Source organism: Scyliorhinus canicula, chromosome 14 (genome assembly GCF_902713615.1).
Source record: "Scyliorhinus canicula chromosome 14, sScyCan1.1, whole genome shotgun sequence".
Taxonomy (NCBI): Eukaryota; Metazoa; Chordata; class Chondrichthyes; order Carcharhiniformes; family Scyliorhinidae; genus Scyliorhinus; species Scyliorhinus canicula.
This window is the reverse complement of record NC_052159.1, coordinates 51,597,350-51,611,868: the sequence shown is the minus strand read 5'-3', so window position 1 is coordinate 51,611,868 and position 14,519 is coordinate 51,597,350. Positions and strand designations below refer to the sequence as shown.

General features: G+C 44.1%; 1 protein-coding gene across 1 annotated transcript in view; it reads right to left on the bottom strand.

Moving 5' to 3' along the window:
- The window catches only part of LOC119977391 (mitochondrial intermediate peptidase-like), a 223,117-nt gene that overhangs the window by 90,866 nt on the left and 117,732 nt on the right, over window positions 1-14,519 (bottom strand). The window contains 2 exon segments of the mRNA XM_038818241.1: window positions 9,420-9,497; window positions 10,042-10,195. Of these exon segments, the coding sequence (XP_038674169.1) occupies window positions 9,420-9,497; window positions 10,042-10,195 (232 nt within the window).

The following is a 14,519-nucleotide window of genomic DNA, read 5'->3' as shown; positions in this document are numbered from 1 at the left end:
CAAACATGCTAATAGAGTATCATCATTTAAGAGTGCCGCTAAAAGAATGTTCCGTATGTATGGCAGAAGGATCATCAAAACATGTTGAGTCACTTAAACAGGCATCGTCAGGACAGGCATGTGTTCTACAATACTACAACCCAAGAAAGGAGATGCTCTTTGATGTCTCAAAGAGGGTCAGGAGTGTGCATTATGCAAGATGGAAAACCAATTGCATTTGGTTCTAAGTGTTTATAGCAAGTTCAATTCAATTATTCAAACATAGAGCATGAGATAATTCCTCTGGTATTTGGTATCACAAGCTTTCACATGTACCTATTTGGTAAATGGCTCATTGTGGAAAAGATAGGATGTGCAAAGCATGCCAGTCACCAACCACAAGGAACAAATAGAACCAATACATCCTCATTAGGTTTCATCACATCTTTAGTCCAAAACTGCAACAGATTTATTCACTATCCATAGTGAGGACTTTCTCCTGGTTACAGGCTATTTTTCCAAGTTTCCAATCATCAGGCAATTGAAGGATACCTCAACTGCCTTTGTGACAGACACAACAAGCACAATATTTAGTTTTTTTCGTACTGCTGAAAAAATATCAGACAGTGGGCCACAATATAGTTTCAGAAGTTCTAGGGACATGTTTGTCAGGCGGGGCATAAGCCATGTGATTACCTATCCCAGATCCAAGGATTTTCTTATTTTATTCTTTCATAGTATGTGGATGTCATCGGGAAGGCCAGCATTTGTTGCCCATGCTTAATTACCCTTGAACTGAGTGACTTATTAGGCTACTTCAGGAGGGCAGTTAAGAGGGCAGAGGGTGGGTCTGGAGTCACATCTGGGCCAGATGGATAAGGATGGCAAACTCCTTCCCTAAAGGGCATTAGTGAAATAGATAGTAAACAGTTGTTTGTCATGCTCACTATTACTGAGACTAGCTTTCAATTCCAGATCTCGCAATTGAATTTAAATTTCACCAATTGTCGTGATGGATTGAAACCATGTCACCAGAGTATTAGCCTGGGCCTCTGGGTTACTAGCCCAGTGACATTACTACTGTACTACCATCTTCTTATCAAGAAAATGGTCGCACCATTAAGGCAAATTCAGAGAAACAAAAAATGATCTCTATTTTGCCACATTGTACAGTACTCCAATTATGTCTGGAACACATCCTGAGATGAACTTGGGGAGTAAAACTGTAGAAGACTAATATGAAAACCACCAGCATTCCAATAATACACAGGATGCCAATAAGTCAAGAATACCAAATTGATGGGTCCAGATCTCGGGATGGTTATACTGTCACAAAGCCGGGTGAATCAGTAAGCCACCTGCACACATTATCATAGAATCATAAAATTTACAGTGCAGGAGGCCATTCGGCCCATCGAGTCTGCACCAGCTCTTGGAAAGAGCACCCTACTTAAGCCCACACTTCCATCTTATCCCCATAACTCATTAACCCCAGCTAATCGTTTTTGAACACGAAGGGTAATTTATCATGGCCAATCCACCCAACTTGCACATCTTTGGACTGTGGGAGGAAACCGGAGCACCCGGAGGAAACCCACGCAGACACAGGGAGAACGTGCACACTCCGCACAGACAGTGACCCAGGCCGGGAATCGAACCTGGGACCCTGGAGCTGTGGAGCAACTGTGCTAACCACTGTGCTACCGTGCTAACTCTTAAATGATGAATGGTGATCTACATTTTACGTAAATGGCTTTTGCGATCATCCTAGTGTAAGAATATTTACTTTTAATGTATGTGATGTTATCTTTGGGGGGAAAAAACGATAAGAAAATATGCAAATTATGTACTCAAGTGTCATTGCAGAACCAGGATGTAAAGCTGGTTTACCAGCTGCATTGCTGTTAGTGTTGGTTGTGTCCCTTGAGTAGACCTATTTATTGAGCTCTCCTGTAACAGTTCCAGTCTTCAAATAAATAAAACCTATTTATAGCTTACCAACCTTGTGTGTGTGTGTGATTGGTGAGTTTGCATCATGCCAGTAATGCAACCATACTTTTGTTCGATTCTCACGTCCAAAGGGGGGAATTTTAGCTCCTCCTACAATTGTGTTGCTTTACAAAATGTAAATGCAATGCTTAAAAAGTTCTTCAAAACAAAATAGAAACAGGTAATATTTGTATGTGAGACAGGTGAATAAATCAGAGGGAGGTTCAGTAATATTTGGGAGTGAGATAAGAATATGGAATTATCTTGGCAATCTTTAACAAAAAGAGAAATACTGATTTTAAATCTAGATAAAGGTGCACTTCGAACAATCCCAATAACCTTGAATTTCTAAGTAGAAATGCAAAATTTACAAATAGGTATCGAAAACGGCAGAGGCATTGTGATTGATAAGGATTTACCTCCCCGTGTCTCTGGAAACCTGGTTGGAAAGCAAAGCACTTTACATGTATTGATTGGAATGTCAAAGCTTTAATGTGTTGTGGTTTCTCAGCAACCAAATACTTGAAATACATAATGGAAGTTATGAAATTGCTACTTGGGTGTAACAGAACTGGTTAGGAAATTACTGTAGGGTCTGATAATAAATAAACATAATTTCAAAATAACTTTCCTGTTGCTTGGTAACAATTCTGTTGTCTGACTTTTTCTTATTGTCCCATTTTGATCAAATATATTCCAGCTGTAAATTTGCTAAGAGTCCTGTATTAAATCACAATTATTAATCATGTATTCAAATGTAATACTGTACTATTCATCTCCATTCTCATATTGAGGTGAAAACGCTTTCTAACTGCAATTATGCCTGTTTCTTTTAAAATAAAGTCCTCTTGGAACCATCAATAAATCCCCATCATGACTAGTCAGAGTAGGAATGTCAGGATAGATAGGATGAATGCGTGGCTCGAGAGATGGTGCAAGAGGGAGGGATTCAAATTCCTGGGGCATTGGGACCGGTTCTGGGGGAGGTGGGACCAGTACAAACCGGACGGTCTGCACTTGGGCAGGACTGGAACCGATGTCCTAGGGGGGGGTGTTTTCTAGAGCTGTTGGGGAGGGTTTAAACTAATGTGGCAGGGGGATGGGAACCAATGCTGGAAGTTGGAAGGTAGTAAAACAGGGACAGAAACAAAAGGAAGTAAGGGGAAAAGTGCAAGGCAGAGAAGACATAGTCAGAAATCCATAAGGGCGACAGTACAAGGTACAGTGACTGAGGGGAGCACAGTGAATAGGCCCAGTAATAACAAAAGGAATAAAACTGGAGATGTTAAGATTCAAAACAGAGGTAAAAAAACCAACATAAGTGTACTTTACCTGAATGCTCGTAGTATTCGGAATAAAGTAAATGAGTTGGTGGCACAAATCATCGTGAAGGACTATGATTTAGTGGCCATTACTGAAACATGGTTAAAGGATGGTCACGACTGGGAGTTAAATATCCGAGGGTATCAAACTATTCGGAAGGACAGAGTGGATGGTAAGGGAGGTGGTGTTGCTCTGTTATTTAAGGATGACATCCGGGCAATAGTAAGGGATGACATCGGTGCTATGGAGGATAAGGTTGAATCCATTTGGGTGGAAATCAGGAATAGTAAGGCGAAAAAGTCACTGATAGGAGTAGTCTATCGGCCACCAAATAGTAACGAGATGGTGGGGCAGGCAATAAACAAAGAAATAACTGATGCATGTAGAAATGGTACAGCAGTTATCATGGGGGATTTTAATCTACATGTCGATTGGTTTAACCAGGTCGGTCAAGGCAACCGTGAGGAGGAGTTTATAGAATGTATCCGCGATAGTTTCCTAGAACAGTATGTAATGGAACCTACGAGGGAACAAGCGGTCCTAGATCTTGTCCTGTGTAATGAGACAGGATTGATTCATGATCTCATAGTTAAGGATCCTCTCGGAAGGAGCGATCACAATATGGTGGAATTTAAAATACAGATGGAGGGTGAGAAAGTAAAATCAAATACTAGTATTTTGTGTTTAAACAAAGGAGATTACAAGGGGATGAGAGAAGAACTAGCTAAGGTAGACTGGGAGCTAAGACTTTATGGTGGAACAGTTGAGGAACAGTGGAGAACCTTCCAAGCGATTTTTCACAGTGCTCAGCAAAGGTTTATACCAACAAAAAGGAAGGACGGAAGAAAGAGGGAAAATCGACCGTGGATATCTAAGGAAATAAGGGAGAGTATCAAATTCAAGGAAAAAGCATATAAAGTGGCAAAGATTGCTGGGAGATTAGAGGACTGGGAAATCTTTAGGGGGCAACAGAAAGCTACTAAAAAAGCTATAAAGAAGAGTAAGATAGAGTATGAGAGTAAACTTGCTCAGAATATAAAAACAGACAGTAAAAGTTTTTACAAATATATAAGACAAAAAAGAGTGGCTAAGGTAAATATTGGTCCTTTAGAGGATGAGAAGGGAGTTTTAATAATGGGAAATGAGGAAATGGCTGAGGAACTGAACAGGTTTTTTGGGTCGGTCTTCACAGTGGAAGACACAAATAACATGCCAGTGACTGATAGAAATGAGGCTATGACAGGTGAGGACCTTGAGACGATTGTTATCACTAAGGAGGGAGTGATGGGCAAGCTAATGGGGCTAAAGGTAGACAAGTCTCCTGGCCCTGATGGAATGCATCCCAGAGTGCTAAAAGAGATGGCTAGGGAAATTGCAGATGCACTAGTGATAATTTACCGAAATTCACTAGACTCTGGGGTGGTCCCGGTGGATTGGAAATTAGCAAACGTGACGCCACTGTTTAAAAAAGGAGGTAGGCAGAAAGCAGGAAATTATAGGCCAGTGAGTTTAACTTCGGTAATAGGGAAGATGCTGGAATCTATCATCAAGGAAGAAATTGCGAGGCATCTGGATAGAAATTGTCCCATTGGGCAGACGCAGCATGGGTTCGTAAAAGGCAGGTCGTGCCTAACTAATTTAGTGGAATTTTTTGAGGACATTACCAGTGCAGTAGATAACGGGGAGCCGATGGATGTGGTATATCTGGATTTCCAGAAAGCCTTTGGCAAGGTGCCACATAAAAGGTTGCTGCATAAGATAAAGATGCATGGCATTAAGGGTAAAGTAGTAGCATGGATAGAGGATTGGTTAATTAATAGAAAGCAAAGAGTTGGGATAAATGGGTGTTTCTCTGGTTGGCAATCAGTAGCTAGTGGTGTCCCTCAGGGATCCGTGTTGGGCCCACAATTGTTCACAATTTACATTGATGATTTGGAGTTGGGGACCAAGGGCAATGTGTCCAAGTTTGCAGATGACACTAAGATGAGTGGTAAAGCGAAAAGTGCAGAGGATACTGGAAGTCTGCAGAGGGATTTGGATAGGTTAAGTGAATGGGCTCGGGTCTGGCAGATGGAATACAATGTTGACAAATGTGAGGTTATCCATTTTGATAGGAATAACAGCAAACGGGATTATTATTTAAACGATAAAATATTAAAGCATGCCGCTGTTCAGAGAGACTTGGGTGTGCTAGTGCATGAGTCACAGAAGGTTGGTTTACAAGTGCAACAGGTGATTAAGAAGGCAAATGGAATTTTGTCCTTCATTGCTAGAGGGATGGAGTTTAAGACTAGGGAGGTTATGTTGCAATTGTATAAGGTGTTAGTGCGGCCACACCTGGAGTATTGTGTTCAGTTTTGGTCTCCTTACTTGAGAAAGGACGTACTGGCGCTGGAGGGTGTGCAGAGGAGATTCACTAGGTTAATCCCAGAGCTGAAGGGGTTGGATTATGAGGAGAGGTTGAGTAGACTGGGACTGTACTCGTTGGAATTTAGAAGGATGAGGGGGGATCTTATAGAAACATTTAAAATTATGAAGGGAATAGATAGGATAGATGCGGGCAGGTTGTTTCCACTGGCGGGTGACAGCAGAACTAGGGGGCATAGCCTCAAAATAAGGGGAAGTAGATTTAGAACTGAGTTTAGGAGGAACTTCTTCACCCAAAGGGTTGTGAATCTATGGAATTCCTTGCCCAGTGAAGCAGTTGAGGCTCCTTCATTATATGTTTTTAAGGTAAAGATAGATAGTTTTTTGAAGAATAAAGGGATTAAGGGTTATGGTGTTCGGGCCGGAAAGTGGAGCTGAGTCCACAAAAGATCAGCCATGATCTCATTGAATGGCGGAGCAGGCTCGAGGGGCCAGATGGCCTACTCCTGCTCCTAGTTCTTATGTTCTTATGTTCTTATGACAGCTATGACCACACCATTTTTCACACGTCTTAATGTACCTAGGAACCAAAATTTTAAACTTCTAAGAAAAAAAGATCATGAATAATTTGAAATGCAATATTTTACAGCAGTTCGACAAGCATGTCCTGCAACTAATTAATTTGGTAGTACAGAACTTGAATGTTGCTGCAAAAGAGGGCTTGTTATCAAAGCTTTTCTTGCAGGACAGCTACTTACGATAAACCAACTATATTGCATGAAAAGAGACCAATCAAGCCTTTGGTCATCAAGCCCACTCCTCCCAATGGAGGAGTTTAGCCTGTCCTGAATGAGGTTAACAACTAGGAATAAACTGACCAATGAGAAAAAGTACTGGAAGTTTTCTACTGCTCCTACAGTTATTAAAACATCAAAGTTAGGACAATTGAAATGAAAATTCTTTATTGTCACAAGTAGATATACATTAACACTGCAATTAAGTTACTGTGAAAGCCCCTAGTTGCATTCCGGCGCCTGTTCGGGTACTCAGAGGGAGAATTCAGAATGTCCAAATTACTTAATAGCACGTCTTTCGGGACTTGTTGGAGGAAACCCATGCAGACACGGGGAGAATGTGCAGACTCTGCACTGACAGTGACCCAAGCCGGGAATCAAACCTGGCACCCTGGCGCTGTGAAGCCATAGTGCTAACCACTATGCTATCGTGCTGCCTACAATAACAATGTAATAATACAATTTACATAATTCAGCCCTGTCCACTGTTTTATTGCAGTTTCACTGGAGGACACTGAGGATGTCATCCATGTGAAGCAAGTATTTGAACATCGATACTTAGACTTAACTCAGTAACCGTGAATAGTTTTTCCAAGATTTATCCAGCTCTTCTATATACCAGTTTCCTCTACTATTCTTCTTTTTCTCCTAAACATGTTAACTCATGTTAAAATACAGTTCTCTTGCCCGGACAGCTCTCGAGAACTTCTCATTTGGTCAACTTTTACATATATATTCAAAGATAGTGGAGGCTGAACACTAAATAAGTAAAGTCGCCATAGTCCAAGATGACCATAGGTTGCTCTCACCTTTGAAGGGGAGAGCTGACTGGTGGTGATTTAACCTCACCACACTTCAGGCGAGGGACACGGTTGAGAAGGCGGCACCTTTACGCATAACCTCAGCCGGTGTGGAAATTGAACCCGCTCTGTTGGACTTGCTCTGCAACACTAACCAGCTGTCCAGGACACTGAAGGACTGAACAATGGGGCATCGTAAACAAGCACAATACTGTCCTTACTCTCATCAAATTTCATTACAGCATGGTCATTGGCCAGCAATCGGGATTGGCTAAAAAGGCCAATTTTAGCATTCTGCCTCGCCACCTATCTATGTTAAACAACAATGAAGTCAATGTGCTATTATTTACTTTTAATGGCAAAATATTCTAGATGTTCAATATATGTCCTATAGGCAGGAAACAGAGAGAATTTCAGCTCAAACATGTGCATTTTGAATTCATATCTGTGGCATGTCAGTCCTTGATTTTGTACCATTCAAATAGCTAGCGTTTAAAACAAAAGAATGTTTTTCATACTAAGTACGAAATACTAGGCAGGAGTTATCAACACTATATAAAGCAAGCTCCATCAGTCATAAAATTCCGATTGTAAAGGATTCTTTTTGATGGGCTACATGAATGAAATATTTGAGCACAGCATTTAACAGACAAAAAATATAATTTGATTACAGTTAGCTGTACAAACAGCAGGCTGTCAGAATTAGTTGCAAATTATTACTTCTCTTTTATGAAAGGATGAAGGCATAACATTTTGGCTACCTGACTGTATCAAAGAGCTCATCAGAACTTAGAACAAAAATCTGGTAACTTCAACTGCATTTCATTTCTATTAAATGTATAAATACTTCATTAGTAATGCTGATTACGAGAGAGGAGGAGAGAGACACGGACTGTAGGATAGGGTTTGAAAATAGGTTCACAGTTAATTTTGAACTTTTCTTCTGGGGTTCACTCTAATTAGATAGTGTGTGCAGCTGTGCGTCATACAAGGTGCTAACTAAAGTTGGAAGTGGGTGAAGGGGCTGAAAATCTGCTGGAACAACACCTCTTCGAGGCTTCAGAGGGATTTATGAGAGATAAATTAGTGTATGTGGAACAAAACATTTTGCAAGCCGTTGCAAAAACTCTGAGCATCATAACTTTTGGTATCTTTTTCAAATCCAACAGAAGTAAAAAGCATGTACCACTAGTTGGCAACAAAAATGTGGAAGCAGGAAAGTGAGCCCGTGGGCAAAATGCAGAAATTTAATCCTCTTTTTAATGGATGGCCAAGTTAAAAGAGCTGAAATGGCTGAGCTTAGGAACTCGATTGCACTTTTCCCAGAGGATAGTAATGTAGTATGTCTGGCAAGAGGTGGCAGCCAAGACCAGCAGTGTGTGTTACTTCCAGTTTCACCTCATAAGGGCTTCAGAAAGAAAATAATTTAAAATTGGTCAGTTGCTGGAACACAAAACAGATTACAAGTTGAGCACATCTGATACTGCAGGCGCGACTTCTATTGCACCTTAAGATAATTCTGCTTGTACAAAAAATTGGTATCTAATACAAAAGAGCAGTATTGGTCTGGAACCACGCTGTTGAGCCAGCTCAATCATAAGATCATTGAAGGTGCAATTAAAAATGGGACAAAATGCTTCCCCAACCTTCGGGTAGCATTATTCTGGATTCCATTGGTTGGTGTCATACCTAACACAACGGAAGATAGTTGTGGATTTTGGAAGTCAATCATCTCAGTCCAAAGAAGGGGAGAGTCCAAGGCCCCAACCACCTTCAGCTGCTTCAATTGCTGTCATCAGTTCAGGCGTGGAGATGTTCACTTATGTTTGCACTGCCTTCAATATCATTCATAACTCCTCAGACACAAAAGTCCCTGTCTATATGCAACAAGACCTGGACAACATTCAGGCTTGGGTTAATAAGTGGCAAGTAACATTTTCACCACACAGGTGCTAGGAACAACCATCTCAAACAGAGAATCCAACCATCGCCCCTCAATCTTCAATGGCATTGTCATCACTGAATCTTCCACTATCAACATCCTGGAAGTTACGATTGACCAGAAACTGAACTAGAGCAGCCATATAAATAAAGTGGCAGAGGCTGGGAATTCATCTAAATATTTGGTATAAAATGTATGAAACATAGAATATTAGGGAGAACATACCTGATGGGGTTTGTCAGATCTGTGAAAAAAATCACAGTAAATGTATCCCACAAGTCCAGCTGCTTCATCAACCACAGCCTACCAAAGAAAGACAACATGATCACTCCAACAGAATTTCAAAACAATTCGTTTTAAAGAATCAATTTTCATCAGACATCAATAACTTATACAGGTTATTCAAAATAGAACAATATCACCAAACATTAAATCATAAACTTGATCAGGCAACCTATTCATTTTTTGCGGAAATAAGGCTGGAATAAGAATGACTTGTCAAACGTGAATTACTTATCCCTTTATTTAATTTTATATTAGGATCTCCAGTTTCCAGCTGCCCCTTCATTTTGAGCCTATAACCCTCTATTCCCCAGTAGTCTGCCTAGGCTTGTACAATTTATAATACCCGACACCATAAAACAGAAGAAATCAAAATTAAGAATGAAATTTTGAAAGTTCTTCACGCTTAAATGCAATCCATATCTAGACCTCAATGGAATAAACATATTATTTCAAGTCTCCCAATATTAAAAGCTTGTCATCATTACAGGAACTCAAATCTCAATAAAGTGGCCACAACTATTTATAATCGAAGTTTTACTACAATTCCCCGGCATTAACTCACCAGTTTTCGGACATCATCAGACCAAACTTCCCCTTTTTCCGGCTCTTCTACATATAGTGAAACACCTAACAGCTGGGTGAAAAGCAGATTCAAACCGTCCATACAGGCCCCCAAAGAAAAAAATGGGCTATACAGACTAGGCTCTATGTTAAACCTGAAAATGAGATTAAAAAGAGCATTAGAAACGGATTTTTTCCTAAATTAAACAAAAGGGCTATTCACTTTCCTGAAGCAGTGCAAGTGGTCTTATAGTAAATATAAAAACATATTGTTCAATTGCTTGAGCCAAATATGATACAAATATAATTCACTTTCCATAGAATGAAAACTCAGCATGCAAAAGAAATAAACAAGACCTCATTTCTTTACTGTCTCCTTTCCTAACAGGATCAAATTAGAATCAGAGAATCCCTACAGTGCAGAAACACATGTACTCATGTGCCTGAGTACATGGACTCAGCCCATTGAGTCTGCACTGAAAATTTTACACGATTTACAGTGAACTAGAGAAATAAAACATCAAATTGGTAACAAGGACAGAGGATGTTGGAAAACCCCAGCAGGTCTGGCATCTGTAAGGACTGAAAGCAGAGCTAACGCCGAGTCCTTTAGGCTCTCTTCATCAGAACTGAAGAGAGAGAGAATGTGTTAGATTTTAACGTGTAGCTGTGAGAGATTTGAACAAAATACAGCAACTTTAAGGACAAAAGATCCAGACGGCCTAGTGTGGTAGGGGGAGGTGGGTTTTGCATTGAGGCAATATAGGATTAGGATATTTTAAAAAGGGGTTTAAGATGGAGAGAAGTCACAATCTGAAGCTGCCAAAGTCCATGTTGAGTCCCAAGGCCTGCCAACATGCTCCTTCAGCTTAATCTTCTCTAGCCTAAGAAACACTGCCATGTCACTGACCCACACACCCGACTTTGGAGGCTCCGAGTCCCTCCATCCCAGCAAAATCTGTCTCCGGGCCACCAGGGAGGCAAAGGCCAAAACAACGGCCTTTCAACCCCCCTGGGCTCCCGGATTTAGCACACTGAGCTAAATAGCTGGCTTGTAATGCAGAACAAGGCAGCAGCGCAGGTTCAATTCCAGTACCGGCCTCCCCGAACAGGCGCCGGAATGCGGCGACTAGGGGCTTTTCACAGTAACTTCATTGAAGCCTACTTGTGACAATAAGTTAGTACTATTGTATTGCCACCTCTGGACTCAGAGTCACCCTCCCTTCCAGGACCTCTGCGAATGCCTGCCAAATTCCCCTCAGCTTCGGACATGCCCAAAACAAATGTACATGATTCTCCGGACTTCCCCCACCTGTTCTCCACCTCCTCCTCAAAATACCGACTCATCCAGGCCACAGTCACATGAACCCCGTGGACCACTTTGAACTGGATCATGCTAAGCCTGGCACATGACGAGGATGCGTTGATTCTTTTCAGGGCCTTCTCCCACCCTCCAACTCGTCCTCCCACTTCCTCTTCACCTCCCCGATTGGGACCCGTTCCCACTCCATCAATTCCGTATATATTTCTGAGACCCTCCCCTCCCCAACCCTTGTTTTTGACATCACCTTCTCCTGTAGTCTGCTTAGTGGGAGGCGAGGGAAGCTCGGAACCTGCCTCCGGATAAAGTCCAGTATCTGAAGGTACCGAAATCCGTTCCCACCCGGTAACTCAAACTCCTCTTCTAGCTCCTCCAGGCTCGGGAAACCCTTCTCAATGAAAGGTCCCCAAATCTCTCAACCCCTGCCCGCTGGCACCTCCTAAAGCCCCATCCAGCACCCCCCCAGAGAGAACCAGTGATTGTCACAGATCGGTGACCACACCTAAGCCCCCACCAGTCTCTTATGCTGCCTCCATTACCCTCACACTCTCAGGTCTGTCACTACCACTGGGCTTGTGGAGTACTGAGCCGGCAAGAACAGCAGAAGTGCCGTTAACAGAACCTCCATACTTGTGCATTTACAGGATGCCGCCACTACCCGCTCCCACACCCACCCCTCCCCCACTACCCACTTCCTAATCATCAAAATATTAACCGCCCAGTAGTAATTAATAAAGTTCGGAATGGCCAAGTCTCCCTCTCCACACATCCGCTCAAGGAGGACCTTCTTCTCCCTCGGGGCTTTCCCAGCCCATATAAAATCTAAGATCGTCACGCTCATTTTCCTAAAAAGTGCCTTGGAGATAAAGATTGGGAGACACTGATACACAAACAGCAATCTCGGGAGGACTGTCATTTTCGCAGTCTGTACCCTCCCCGCCAATGACAGCGGGAGAACGTCCCACCTGAGGAAGTCTCCTTTCATTTGCTTAATCACTCGCCCAAATTTAGTTTATGAAGCTGCCCCCAGTCCCTTGCCACCTGAATCCCCAGATACCTAAAACTCCTTCCCACCACTTTGAACGGCATCTCCCTCAGTCTCCTCTCCTGCACCCTTGCCTGGATCGTGAAGAACTCGGGGCGCGATTCTCCGCTCCCCAGGCCGGGTGGGAGAATCGCGGGAGGGCCGCTCTGGCACCCCCCGCGATTCTCCCAACCCCAAAATGGCGTGTTTCGTTTTGCGATTCTCCGGCCCGGATGGGCCGAACGGCCTGCCATTCCCAACCTGTTCACGCCGGCGGTGACCACACCTGGTCGCTGCCGGCGTGAACATAGCGTGAAAGGTGAGTTTGGGGCCTGTGGGGGGCGGAAAGGGGATTGAGCACCACGGCCATGCTCGGGAGGGTCTGGCCCGCGATCGGTGCCCACCGATCGTCGGGCCTGCGTCTCCAAGAGACGCACTCTTTCCCCTCCACCGCCCCACAAGATCAAGCCGCCACGTCTTGCGGGGCAGCAGAGGGGAAGGCGGCAACCGCGCCGCCGGCCGCGTCATTATCGGCGCGCCGCCTTGATGCCAGCGTCAAGGCCCGGAGGCCAAGCTTCATAAAACGCCGCTCCCGGGGGGGGGGAGGGGGGGGGGGGGGGGGGGGGGGGGGCGAGGAGCGGCCTCCGTCGCCGTGAAACACTCCGTGTTTCACGACGGCATCGGCCGTTGCGGAGAAGCCCACCCTCGCTCTTGCTCATGTTTCGTTTGTAGTCCGAGAATCGGCCAAATTCCTCCAGTATTCCCATAATTCCCGCAATCACCCCCAATGTGTTTGTTATATACAGGAGCAAATCGTCCGCATAGAACGAGACCCTCTACTCCATCCCCTCTCTCACTATCCCCTGCCAAATGTTCAATGCCCTCAGCGCTATTGCCAAAGGCTCTATGGCTAGGGCAAACAGTAGTGGGGAGAGTGCGCTCCCCTGCTTTGTCCCCCTGCACGGACTAAAATACTCTGACCGGACCTGTTTGGTCCTTACATTCGCCACTGGTGCCTGATAAAGCAACCGGACCCAATCCACGAACCCCTGCCAAAACCCGAACCTTCCCAGTACATCCCAGAGGTACTTCCACTCTACCCAGTCAAAAGGCCTTCTCTGCAAGCATGGCCACCACCACCTCGACCTCGCGACCCTCCGCAGGCATCATTATCACATTTAGGAGCTGTCTAATATTGGATATCAGGTATCTTCCCTTTGCAAATCCTGTCTGGTTCTCCCCTATTACCTCCAGGACACAATCCTCATGCGCATGGCCAAGATTGTTGTCAGCAATTTAGCATCTACAATTCAGCAGGGAGATCGGTCTACACAGCCCACAACTCTCCAGATCCTTATCCCGCTTCAAAATAAGGGAGATCGTGCCTGCGATAACGTTGGAGGGAGCACTACCAGCTCCTTGGACTCATTAAAAGCCTTTACCAGAGCGACCCTAGCAACCCAGAGAACTTTTTATAAAACTCAAGCGGGTATCCATCAGGTCCTGGGGCCTTACCTAATTGCATCACCCCCAACACGTCTATAACCCCCCCCCAGCCCAATTGGGGCTCCTAAGCCCTCATCAACTCCTCATCTATCCTCGGGAACTCCAGCACCCCCAGGAATCGCTTCATACCCTCCTCCCCGGCTGGGGGTTCCAATTTGTACAATCTACTGTAAAACGCCTGAAACACATCATTCAATCCTGCCGGATCCAAAACCAACTTCCCCCCTGCATCATTTACTTTCCCAATCTCTCTCGCTGCCTCCTGTTTCCTCAGCTGGTACACCAACATCTAGCTGGCTTTCCCCCGATATTCATACACCGCCCCCTTCACACTCCTCAGCTGTACCTCCGCCTTACCTGTGGATAGGAGCCCAAATTCCAGCTGCAATCTCTGACGCTCCTTCAGGAGCCCGTCATCCAGAGACTCCGCGTATGTCCCGCCCTGTAAAATTTCACCTACCAGCGTGTCCAACTCTGCCTGCTCAGTCTTCTCCTTATGTGCCCGAATTGAGACGAGTTCCCCCAAATAACCAATTTCAGTGCCTCCTACACCACCCCCGCAGAAACCTTACCTGTGTCATTGATCTTTATATATCACCAAATCAGGGCAGCACGGTGGCCTAGTGGT